The following is a 13,249-nucleotide window of genomic DNA, read 5'->3' as shown; positions in this document are numbered from 1 at the left end:
ATCGATACTTATAGGTAAGTAACATGAAGAACTGTAATCCATATATCCTTGGATTTTTAAATGTCCTTTATATGGACTTTTACATCCCATCCTCATCTTCTCTTTTAAATTCAAACTTGTGTTCATTTAATTCATTATTTTGTGATTTTAATTGGGGGTTTGAATATTAATAGTGAACCTTCTATTATATAATATTTAAAAAAAAAATGTCTTCAATATTCAGTCAAAACAAGTCTCTGTAATCTCCTTTGTCAAACAGAACTGCCCTTGTACCTGATGCGACCACAAGAATGATGTCACAGTGAAGCTGACCTTTGACCCTTTAGTTATGAGACGTCATCACTTCATCTTTTCACTTTATATAGACATTTGTAACAGTTAGTGTATGAGTTCTTGAGCTAAGGCCAGACCACAATAATGTAACCAGTTCCACCTGGAGTCCGAGATCCCTCAAGGCGTTGCTGATATATCACGTTCCCAAAAAAAGGACGAACAAACAAAAAGACATACGACCTACAAACAATTCCAAAGGTGTCGATGAACTCGAAGAAAATACTTCTCTCACATTCTAACTGTATCACTTCGTATCAAATGATGGTGCAGGCACTGTTCTCTGTAACTTTCTGAAACTGACAGTCTGATATATGCAGCCACTTCATGCCAAGATTGACCGACGGTGCCACAGTGAGAAAGCAAGCGTGTCCTGAATTTATTTTTACGGCCTTGCTCTCTTGCTCTTTGCATTCCTCACACAACCTCCTCTGCCACCTTTCATGTCTCAAACCAAGAGTAACAATACAAAGGCCTTCGAGGAGAGACTGTCTTAAAGTGGGCACTGTTATCTCCGTGTATAAACTATTATGGCTGCTCACCCACCTCTCTGAGGTCTCACTTTACAGCCTGCAGTCCAGTGGGGCTGCTTATGAAATGCTTTGTCTTTTTAACGTAGTGGGATGACAGGTTGTACAAACTAGTTTTTCCAGGATAACTCAACCTTATAGCTGCATATCAGGGGCAAAAAAAGACCAGAGGAAATACATGTACTGTCCGAATCAGTTGCTTCCTGTGAACCCATTAGTGAGCAAACATGAGAATACAGCTTAAAAATGTCTGGACAATTCAAAGCAAGCCAGTGGGAATGATGATGGCTCCTAACATGTGATGGAAGCGAAAAAAGAGGTTTCATATATGTCAAAGATGCGATTGGAGACGTCAACGTGGAAAGACAAGAGATAAGAGGTTTTTAACGATAAGGGCTACACTAATGTGCTGTGAACAAGAAGACGTGATTTCCACAGCATGGTTTATATGTCCTGTCTCTGGTGTGCTATACCCTGGCACCACTCCTCGTCTGACTATCTCTGCTATGTTCTTCATATGAGAAAGTAAAATCCTAGAATATGTACTGACCCAAGTTCATGTCTGAAAACAAAGAAATATTATTTGTGCTTGCAGTATTAAACCCGTTGTGTTACGAGTACCGAGTAATAAGACTCCCTTATTTCATTTTAACTCGATTCCTCTTGGGAGCCAGATATTGAGTTTTTCAGGCCAAACCCTAGCCCATGGAAGTAAGCATGATATTACTTTTATTAAACTACATGATGAGACATGTTCATACGTAGCAGAGGAAATGGCAGACCAGGCAAAACTCAGAAAACCATTGTGTTAGTGTGAAGATGTGTCTTGTCTCTCAGGGTGTCAGGCCAACAGCTCGCTCTCTGTCCTGTCCAATCCTGACACAGGTTCAATGAAATACAAAGTGCGGTGACACGGGAAACCATTTCTCTGATTTCTTTGTGTTGTTGAGTACTTACGGGAACCATTAGGATTTAACAGAGAGAGTGAGAAGAAACAGAAACTGCTGCCATTTCAGGCTTTAATTTGTCCTGTAATAAGCAAGCAGCTGTTTTCTTTGCCACGGGCTGAGTCTGTGTCAGATACTCTTTGTCGAGAAACCTTACAATGGAAATGATCACATGTTACATTTTCGTGGAATGCTAACAAGATTGTGAACTCTGAGTAACGATTTTCCTGCCTCCTACTATAATCCTCTCACATCTCCCAAATTACACTTGAGTCAATTATTTTAGTATTGACATGCTGTCTGTGTGAGGAGGCACTGATGGCTCCAGCGCTAGAGAAACTCATTTCCCTGTGACAAAAGCTAAAAGAGAAAAAAGGTGACATTTAAAGCAAAGATCTCATTTGTCATAAAGTAGAATCGTTTTGTGGTAAAGCGAGAGCTGTTAAAACGTGGCCCGAGGGGATTTGCACCCCCTCCCCGAGGAGTCAGAGGAGGATGCCTTCAGCAGTTCTGGATATTCTGATCCATCCCATGGGTTTATATCAGAGATTCAGAGTGAAACAAACTGCCTGTGACGACGACAGTCATGGCACTGAGTTTATCTCCACAATTCCGTTAAGGTATCTCCTAAGGTACAGTTGTTATTTACACAGCATATTTGACAGCAGCAGAGAGTAGAGCGTGAAATGTGAACAGCAGCAGTGATTACACAGGGTTTGATCAAAACAAGAAAGTGCCAGAAGAAAAGATTTCTCGCAGGGACACTGGCTCCGTGTTGAAGTGGGATCCTTTTTCTGGCACAGTGTTGGTCCAGATTTAGAATTAGATCGCATCAATTCTCAGCCCTGCATGTGTTGTCAATAAGGCAAGATAACTGTACAGGAATAGCACGAGCGAGCCGTGGTGGGTGCTGTATCTTTTGTGTTTGCGGGAGAAGAACTGCAGACTGACTCTGAGAAGATACAATCATCTACATCTGTGCTCCTGGGATTTTTGAGAGGGTTTTGGTTGAGTTATCTTCTACAGCACATGTTCAGTATCTGACGATGTAGAAATAAGGAGTGATCGACCGGTGTCGCATGATTACCAGGGCTTTGTCTGTGCTTTTGAAAGGCTTACATTAGGTAGAGGCATAAGATTGCTATAAGAGAGGATCTTATAGATTTTGGCATTGAAGGAATAGTTTGAGAATCTATCGTTTCTTGCCAAGAATTATACAAGAATATTAATACCACTCTCATGTCTGTGCATATTTATGCATGGAGTCCAACTGATTTCTCGGTTGGCCAATACAAATTGGCTGATATGAGCCTTCCACAGACATAATGGTGTTGGTTGAAATTATTTTTATTTATTCAAGTTATATAAATATATATACATACAGTATATGCTTATTTCTGTCTCAGTCAAGAGAAGCTATATCATGCAGCACTTCCTCCATCCTTTCTACACATGAAAACCTCCCTTCATGTTAACACTGTTATAAACATTTCACTGTAACAAGGTTAGTTGCTTTATTTATAAGCTTGCTTAAGGAGTAAAGTTCTGAAGCTGCCTCTCCAAAAATCTATCATGGTCAGGCTCTTAGGATGTGTTTAAAGATGGATTCATGACTGCTCCCAAAAGTGAAGCCAAAGCATCTTGATCACCACCTGGTGGGTGGCTACAGTATATGTTATATATCCTTCCTCCTCCATTACAATGGATGGGACATGGACCAAACTAAAAAGTCATAAAAAATTGGTTAAAGATGGTTTTTGGAATGTTGCGTAGTTCTTATCACACTGATGTTTGTTCAAGTGCACATTTTTCCGGTAGGTTTGGTTTTCATTATTTGTTTGGAACCTTGCAACCGCTGCTCCATCCCCCTATCACTACGGCACAGACTCTGGCTCCAAATGCACAAGATGGTGGCGTCCGTATATCCGGGATTTTTTGGCTTCAGTTCTGGATATTAGGTACAAGTGGAGACTTGTCGTCCATCTTTATATACAGTCTATTGCCAGGTTCTATGCAGTATGTGGCTACGGCTAACACCCTGTGAGCTTAGCTTAGCACACAGACTTGAATATGTCTGGTCTGTTTCCGATCAACGGTAACGGAATCTACCTTTTACTATTTAGCATGCTACATCTTGTTTGTTAACTTGTTAATAAAATGTGTTATAACAACAATTTGCCATTTATAAAAGTGTGTTGTTATTACACTTTGGCTTTTAAAACTGACAGAAGACACAGATTAAAGAAATGAAATATAGCATGAACAGAGCCAGGTTAGGTAATCCTCATGTTTCCCGTCTTAATGCTCTAATCTAACTGGCTGCTGGCTCTTAAGCTTCATAGTAACTGTACAGATGTGGGAGTGGTATCAATCTAACTCTTGGCAAGAAGGCAAATAATCATATTTCCCAGAGTGGCCCTATTCCTTTAAGGTGAAAAGTGATTTGAATGTGCTTTGCCTTGGGTAATGATTAGACTTGTATGGTGGTAGATGCAGCTGCAAAGGCTCTTTACAGTGAGTTAAGAGTGTTGTTGCTCTTCCTTCATTATGACCACACCCCCTGTCATATACGCTTATTTAAAACAATGTATTTGATTAGAACTGGATACGCATGCATTGCATCTGGTCAAAGTAGCGAGATGCGTAACAGTTAGTTAGATCTTTATTCCTGAAGAGATTGGGTATCATACAATGTATTTTATGCATTTAGAGAAAACCAGATTTGATGGCATGGATTCAGTAAACAGGATGGATATCGGGCTGTGGTTGACCCTGTGGCTATATCAAGATTATAGTCATTATAATATTATTGCTTTCATCACAGAGGAGAGAGGATGTGGACCGTTTACAGGCCCACCTCTGAATCTAGTAACACCTAAGTTGAAATTCTAATGGCGTGTCTGATATGACTACACAGGCTTACTGCAGATTACTACACTGACTTTGTAGTGAGAGTGACTGCACAGTACTGAACTGTAGCCCCGGAGCAGTTAATTCATAACAAAATGCCCATAAATGCTTTCTAATATCAGCGGGTATAGTATAGAATGATTGCTTTGTGCTTATCAAGTACAAATATGGACTCTTTCAACTTAAGTGTTACTTTAATAAGCAAGTGAAGTTGTCTCGCATTCTGCCCAGTTCAGACTGGTCACATGATGCAGATAATGCATTTTCCAACGTAAAACACATCATCTGGCAACAAATTCGGAATTTGATCAACTAATAAAATCATAAAATCGCACATGGTAAAATAGTCTATATATGAAATACCAAAAATACAGCTGTGAACAAACATGAAAATGGAAACAAGGTAATATAGTTAAGGCTAAACATCTTTGTCTATTACCTTTGTATAGCTAAGTCAATAAGAGGAGCATGCAATCAACATAACATTGCCACAACTTTACGTTTAAACAACAAAAGCAATCAACTGAAAACAAACGTCATGTGCCTTTCGCCGTCACAAACCAGAGCCGTGTGATGAGAAGTTTCCCACGTAGTAAATCATATGGCTTTGTGCAATTCTTCACCGTCAGTCAATTTACCAATGAAATCGTTCATGTAAAGTAATATATCCATAAATGACATGCCAGAAGTTATTGAGATTCGGTTCTACATGCGCTGTTTCTTACATGCCAGATTGTGCTAATTGTACATCGTCCTAAAAAAAAAGAGTCAGAGACCTTTCATCATAGCATGTACACTTACACCCAGGGACAAATGTGCTCAATTCCATCACCCTACTTTATATAAGGTATTTGTGCACAAATTCTACATTTCTTTTAATATAAGAATATTGTTCGTTAATAAATTAGGAATAGTACAAGGACTTCGGGTAGGGGGGGGATAAAGGTGGATGGCAGAAGTTTAAATATGTCGCCTGCTTTATGTAAAGCGATCTGAATTCATCTTTCTGAGTTTGGGCGGTAGGTGTCCGTCCATCCTGCCCCCCACTCCCCCAGACATTCGCTGCAGCTTGGGAGGTAAGTCCGCCACCGACTTGCTCATGGGCTCTGTGCACATCCTGGAGGCCTTACCGCCATGCTTATCATCAGAGACCCCGGGTACAGAACTGATTCGCTGCAGCTTCATGGGCAGGTCTCCGAAGTTGTAAGTCATTTCTGAGGTGGTGGAGCTCATCCTCAGAAGCTTCTTGGGCAGGCCTTCCCGTCCCGACATCTTCTGGAGCTTGGTGGGCAGCTTGGTGGTGCTGTCATTGTCCTCCAGCGTCTCCAGGCAGTCCAGGGAGCTGTTCTTCTCCCCGCTGTTGCACAGGGACGGAGCCATGAGGGGCGAGGAGAGGAGCAAAGCCTCCTCCTGCTCCTTCACGCTGTGCGGAGTGGTGGGCACCTCGAATGTGGCGTGGAACTGGGAGTAGTCCACCTTGAAGAAGCCTTCCTCCAAGGAGATGACTGGGAAGAAGCGGTGTCCCCACAGGACCTCGTCCTCGGTGTAAGACGTCCTCGCTTGGCAGGTCATCCCTGTCAGGGAAGAAATAAAACACACAATTAACTCTGAGGCGCCACAAATTATGACAAATTATGTGTCACAGCCCAACACAGCAGAGTCTAATGGTTTAATACGAAACACTTCATGACTCTGGTATTTAACAGCAGAACCCTGATTTCATTATATGCTTGGCACTGCTCCATTAGAATCAACAATATTCGCCGGGATTCCTGCATCACAAAGCAAACAATACTGCAAACACAACTGATTCATTTAATAAGCTCTTAATGTCTTATGGAGCCAGCTGCCTAAATAAAAAGCTTAATTGATTTTCCCTTTTCAAACATGATGAGCAATTCTCAGCCTAACTTGAAAAATAATTAAAAGTATATCTGAGTATTTGCTCTATGGTTTGTTTATTTATATAATAGAAGTGGTTATTATATAATCATAAAGGCCCAGCTCATTCTAAATTGACTACTAATGCCAAACTGTCAGTGCAGTGTTTACCTGTGGCTCCGCATTACACTAAAAAAGGAACATTTTAAATTACCAATGCACCAATTAAAAAAATTAATTGGGGAGAAACTAAATTAAATTTGTTCAGATTGAGATTAACAAGTTATATTAAAACGAATGATCCCTTTAATTTGAGAAAATAAATAAATTCATTTGATTTGTCTTAACTTAAGCTGGTGAAGATTCTTTTTTTATTAAAAAATAGGTTAAAGGTGACACATAAATAATATAGAAAACAACCTATAGAATTTAATGTATTTTTTTAGGGAAAAATGTAAATCAGCTCTTATACTACTTAACAGCTCACTCCACAGTTTAATCTTGACTAGTAGCTACAAAAGATAAAGGATTAAGATAATCAACCTCCGGAGAGACGAGCCCAGACAAGAAACTTCTGCAGGCAAAAGCCTAAAGTCTAAATTACTCCAATATTTATTTCTATCTGAGGCGATTTCTTACCCAATAAAAATAATACGGTTACATAAAGTACAAGCTTCAGCTACCATTGTTTGTCTTGACAAAATCCAAAATGAATTTGGAAATTTGCTTAAAAGCCCTAAATTCTGTCATTTGAAGATTTGCAATTTAAAAGAAAAAATCCTTTTAGCATGTTCAGGGTTTGTTCATGTGCTCTGCAAATCTTGCATCAGATAGTAGATTATGATACCCTTTAAATAAATTATCCTTCACAGGGGACTGAATTAAACCCCTGCTTAAAACCTCCCCCTCGTATCCTCAGAAACAAATGAATGTAATTAGAAGAATCATGAAGTTTGCATTAATGATAAACCTTTTTTTTTTACATCCAAAGTTATTGGAAGCGCATAAATGATTACTCAGCACCATCATATCTGGCTGTGCATTATATCACACGGCACTGCCTACAGCAAAGCCCTATCCATCTTAGCATATTTAACATTCTGCTGGAAATAAAACCTTTAATTTCATACAGAAAGTGAGCATAGAAAATCTATAATTACTTCTACATTCTAGAACGCCCCCACCCCCCAAGTAAATTGGTTATATCAGTCCAAACAGCCATTCTTTTAGCAGAGAGGAATGGCTGGGGGTGCTCATGTTCAGGCTTGTTAAAATCCATTAGGAAATCAGCGACTGCAGTTGGTTATTATCACGTGTTTTAATTACCAGCTTAATATTGTTCTGGCAGTGACAGTTGGGTCCAAAGTGCTCGCTCACAACTAGACGCCGCCGCTGATGGCGAGGATCGTGGAAAACTACAGGGGCATCTGTGGTTTTTACCCCGATTCCCAAGGTCATAAAAATAATCCACTGATTACGGCGCTGTACACAAGCGCAGATGTGCGAGAGACTGAACATCAAGTGCGTTTGGGGTATTCAAAGTATTATTTCTGCACTATCGAGTCAGAGTCCCGGAGCCTGTGGGCACATGGAAGTGTGCAGCGGTGGATAAAGCGGGATAAACTAATGAGAACTTTAGGGCCAAAGCGATCGAGAGTTAAGTGTCAATGGAAATCGTATGTTATTGTGAGCGTGTCAGCCGCCTTTGGGCAAAACACTGTCGCCATGTGATCCTCAACAGGCTTCTGAGAGCTGTGATGTATGAAACGCTCTGTTTTTTTTGTTTTCTAACAGCTATCGGACATCCACACCGGATATATATATACAGGACTAAAACATCGATAGCACGATGCATGATGAGAAAACACGTTTAAACAAGTGAAGTGAAGCCTCAGGTGACGTTGCTGCAGGGAAGAGCTAAACAGCTTCATCTATCAGCTAATAATAGTGCTCTACTGTTCGTGCAGATGGTGTGGGAGTTACTGTAAGACCTCTGTCCTGTGAATCCTGCAGGCCCGGGGGGTGAATCCCTCCTCATTCTTTCCCCAAAAAAAAGACCACTCTCTGATGTAGATGATCTAATAAACTGTAGCTTTCTTCAAAACCTAACAACGGCACTAGACTTAATCGTGGCCATTAATATCCAGTTAATTTCTGAACATTATTCAAAGGTTGATGCCTGAGCAGTTCAATAATTATAAACCTGGGCTGCCTCATATAAATCTAATTGTGTTTCTAAACACCAGCTGTTATGCAACACCCACGTTCATATGGCACACGGTATAACACACTCGGCAATGCTAATGAAGTGTGTCAAACAACAGTTCATTTTGAGAAGGAATCTGACACATGCAGAGGAATATGTTCGGCAACGACTCGTACAATCGAACATCCAAATATAGCACCAGCATGAAAAATAAAACCCGTATTTGATATGTTCTGCAGTAGCCGTGTATTAATACTTAAAATAGAAATCCAGTCAAATGAGAATACTCATATCCGCGTGTATTTCATTCTGGTAAATCCTTATGTAACTCTAAAATAAACGCCTGCCGAGGACTCTGTTTCTATGGAAACAAAACTGTAGGAATGTGCGCATGCAACAGCCATAAACCTTTCACTGCTGAGTTTGAGCAAAAAGTCACAGAGACAACACAAAACAAAAGTCTCTTTCTTATATCACAGAAGCAGAAAAAAATGAGGGAAAAAAGCATAATCCAAACTGCTGTGAAAGGATTTTTCATTCAGGGTCAAATCACCCATCCACACAAAACCTCCTCTGAAAGAGCCTTTGTTTTGGTGCAGCGGCTAAATCATACTTTAGTGGCTTCTCATCAGTGAAGGCCAGGCCCTTATTAGAAATGTCATCGTTAATAAAGCACAGAGCAGCTGCCTCTTCCTCTGTCATCCGTCACTCTCACTGCATATTGCTGTGATTTGTCTGCGGTGTCTATAGCACACGTGTTGTGTCGTGTCAAAGCACATACACCGACACAGTCCTCTCTGCTGGGAACATGCAACTGTGCGACATCCCAGCTGTGACAGAAACACCTCTGAGGAGGGGTGTAAGAGGCTGTAAGAGGTGTCTGTAACAACAGTTCACATATATCACAGAGTGAAACAAGACAAGCTCAGTCACAGAGTCAGATTAAGTTAGGACTGTTTTTTTGACTATATTCTGGGTTCCATAGGTCCACCTGACTTTATCTTTATATAAAAGATAATTTCTTAGAGTTCAAGAATACCATGAAAATAAATACTTTTCTGGTATTTTTGCCCGTTTGACACAAACGTTGCAGAGCTGTACCAGAAACTTTGTAACGACACATAGTTTAGATCGCCAACTTGACCATGAAGATGTCATACTACGGAGCTATATATATATATATATATATATATATATATATATATATATATATATATATATATATATATATAAAACCTTCCACTATAGCAGGAAACACATCACATGAGATATGGAAAATGTAAACATTTAACAATGTGCTTTGCTTTTTTGTGATCGAGAAACTTTTCCAGTAGCATAAGGTCCCATCTTCTGAAGCCTCAGAAGCCTCAATGAGGAAAAATAATAAAAGCGAATTAACCCATGAAAAGATTTATTCATTCTTTAACTCATTAACAAAAGGAAATAGACAATGTAAACAAAATGAACATAATTAATAATACTGTCAAACCCCTGTAGAAGAACGAGTGGAGAGAAGGAAGCAGAAGAAACCATGAGAGAGAAACATCACAACGATTGGTGGAGAGGCAATTCTTCATTCAGCTCATTAGGAGAGAAATGTGTAACTCTGTGGATCCATTACACTTCTAATTTCAGTGAATGGTTATCTTCTCCCCTCTGTGACTCAGTCTGAGCCAATACTGATCCATTTCAAATCCATAGCAGAGCGGCCGTTCAACAATAAAGTGCCGTACAGTGACAGATTTAGCTACACTGCTGTAAGAGAATCAATGTTGGAGGAATCAACAGCGTTCTGGTTGATTTGGCAGGACCACATGTGTGTCGTGGGCAGGTAAATGAACTGCTTTGTGTTACTTATCGATTAGCACACATCATTTATGGGTAAACGTCTGCCCCAGCTCAAGGTTAGGGTTTAGCCATGGAGCCAGAAACACATCTTAGAATGAGTTTTCTGAATTTATGTCTGCTAGTGATTTATCTAGGTGCCTCTTTGCAATGTTCATCAAATCAACCGTATAAGGTGCACTGTGTTGCTATAGCGCCTTTTTTCATCTGACTGAATTCTGGCATCAGAGGCATTTAAGGGTTCAGTGTCTTGCCCAAGGACAATTTAAAAGCATGCAGACTGCAGGAGCCGGGGTTTGGAACCAACAATTAGTGTACAACACCAGAGCTATTGTCAATGTGCAGAGATTTTGCCTCCTTTGCCTTGTGCAACATTTGCTTTAATAATGATAATTAAAGGCTTGTTGCCACTCAAAGACTAAAGAGCCGGTACATCAACAAAACTAAATTTAACGGGGACTTAAATGCATCACTATCCATCGTTTATCCATCATCCAAGACAAGATTAAACCTATGGACAATTTAAAGTCTCCAGTTACCCTTACCCCAATCTACATGTGTTTGGACAGTGGCAGGAAGTAGAAGTTGTGTGAAGTACTGTAGAATCACACACAGACCGAGAGAACATGCAAACTCCAAGCAGGGATTTGAACAGGGAACCTTCTTTCTGTGAGGCAAAGACCTTGAGGCTAAACACTGTACCACCGTGGCGCCCTAAAACACATCATCTGAAAATTAAGACACAAAAAAAAATCAACTTTGTAAGAGCTGTTTCGTGCCATTTACATCTAATTTGTATATAACTATGTCGACAGTTTATAAGCTAAGGGATATATATTTCCTGACTAGCTAATTTATATCTTAATCGCACAAAAGGGTGAAATCCTGAAGTCCTTCATTGCTGAAGTTCGCCGAGCGGTTAACGGCTCGTAATATCTATAACATGTGACAACAGGAACGGCATTAGAGTAATCCTCTGCTGAATCCACACATTCCGAGGGGATGTGAAAATGCATTTCATTAAAGGTGAATTTCAGAGGAGGAGGATGAGCATAGAAAACCAGAGGGGAAAAATAAATGTCAGGGGTCTGTGGATTTGTGTTGAGGTTTTTTCAGCCATCAAAGCAAAAACCACACCACTAAAAATAATCCCAACTAAGTGGCTATATAACAGGTGCTCTCCCTGCGCTGAACAGTGTTTCACCGGTTCCATTAGGGACTGGGAAGAAGGCAGGAAGTTGTGTGTCAAGAATAAACTTTGAGATTTAGATGCCCAAAAGCCATCTCAGCTTGGAACTCTTAAGTAAATGCACTTTTCCCCTGTGACAGAGAGCTAGCTGCTCCTATGGTCTCACAAAGTGAAGCAGCCGCAGTCAGCAGGGTGACAGCCAAGATAAAATGGGTTCTTTGGTGGCTGGAATAGAAAAGCACTGTAAACTCCGAGGCAGGCTGCCAGTGTTTCTTGATAGCAGCTGAAAAAAAACACACGAAAATAAGCTAAGTGGTATTCACAGTCCCAGTCATCTGAAAGAAGCTTATCCAGGTTGTGGAAGCCGGAGGATCATATCCGTTTGGGCCCCTGCGTGGCTCGGTTGTGTCCTCAGCCACAGAGCTGCACTTGACACAACGAGGACAGAGGAAAGTCAAGGGGCCGACCCGAGAGCACAGATCTATTTATTGCCCCTCGGTCAAATCATCCAGGCAGAGGCTTATTCGAGATTTTAAAATCAAACACATCACTGCTTTTTTTCATGATCCGACAAACCCACAGGCGCCAGGCAGATGACACTGGAAATTGACAGCCATGTGAAACTGAAGGTTCTTGTGACTTCTCGCACAATGCAAGGCGCTGAAAAAAAGTCAGGTGGGTGTTAGAAGAGTTCCTCTCAACCTCACATTTAATGACAAAATCTCAAATAACCTTCCCATCCCTCTGTCTCTCCCTCTCTGGCTTTCCTTTTCATGCAGTCACTCAAAGAGTCACACACACACAAACATACACACACACAACTCACTCAACAGTGCAGTGCTGGCAGCAAAGTCCCCTGACAGTCTATCACGGATGTGGAAGCAGCTCCAGTGTTATGTGTGAGCAAAAATTAGAGCGAAAACAAGCATTAGAATCTGGACGCTGCAGACGCGGAGCGCCACCACACAACAACGTCCAATACTCATATCCCATTGTTGGATGATCGCTGTTGCCAAGGCTGTGCACCGCTGGATTGTGAGGAAAAACAATTAATTTAACAATTATCTGTTTTTCATTTGAATTCCAGGGATCTTTGTTAGAACATGTGCAGCTCCTGTGCTGAATAAGGTAACTCATGGAAAGATAAGAGGCAGAGAATAGGGAGATGCTGAGCTTTGTATCTAAACCATCGACTGTAAATAAAGATGGACGTCATCGCCACTTCCTCAAACTATCAGGGGATGGGTTGGTTGGCCAGGCAAAACTTTCCACTGGCTGGCAAAAAGGATGCAGTGTGATGCAGCTACTTGTCGAGCTTAACAAGCGCATTACAGGAACTAGCCTTGTAGCGACATCCTGGGCTCGGAGCTAGCTAAGCAGCAGATGGACACTTTGCTTATCCTTCAAACCA

General features: G+C 40.8%; 1 protein-coding gene across 1 annotated transcript in view; it reads right to left on the bottom strand.

The window, feature by feature from the left end:
• Nucleotides 1-5,695: 5,695 nt before the first annotated feature.
• Nucleotides 5,696-13,249, bottom strand: part of kcnj3a (potassium inwardly rectifying channel subfamily J member 3a) — a 31,523-nt gene continuing 23,969 nt past the window's right edge. Inside the window, exon 3 of the mRNA XM_061089258.1 lies at nucleotides 5,696-6,291. Coding sequence (XP_060945241.1) covers nucleotides 5,696-6,291 — 596 coding nt within the window. The remainder of the gene's footprint in view (nucleotides 6,292-13,249) is intronic.

This window comes from Limanda limanda, chromosome 16 (genome assembly GCF_963576545.1).
Source record: "Limanda limanda chromosome 16, fLimLim1.1, whole genome shotgun sequence".
NCBI classification, from domain to species: domain Eukaryota; kingdom Metazoa; phylum Chordata; class Actinopteri; order Pleuronectiformes; family Pleuronectidae; genus Limanda; species Limanda limanda.
Note: the sequence above shows the minus strand (reverse complement) of the source record. Positions and strands in the feature narration are given on the sequence as shown.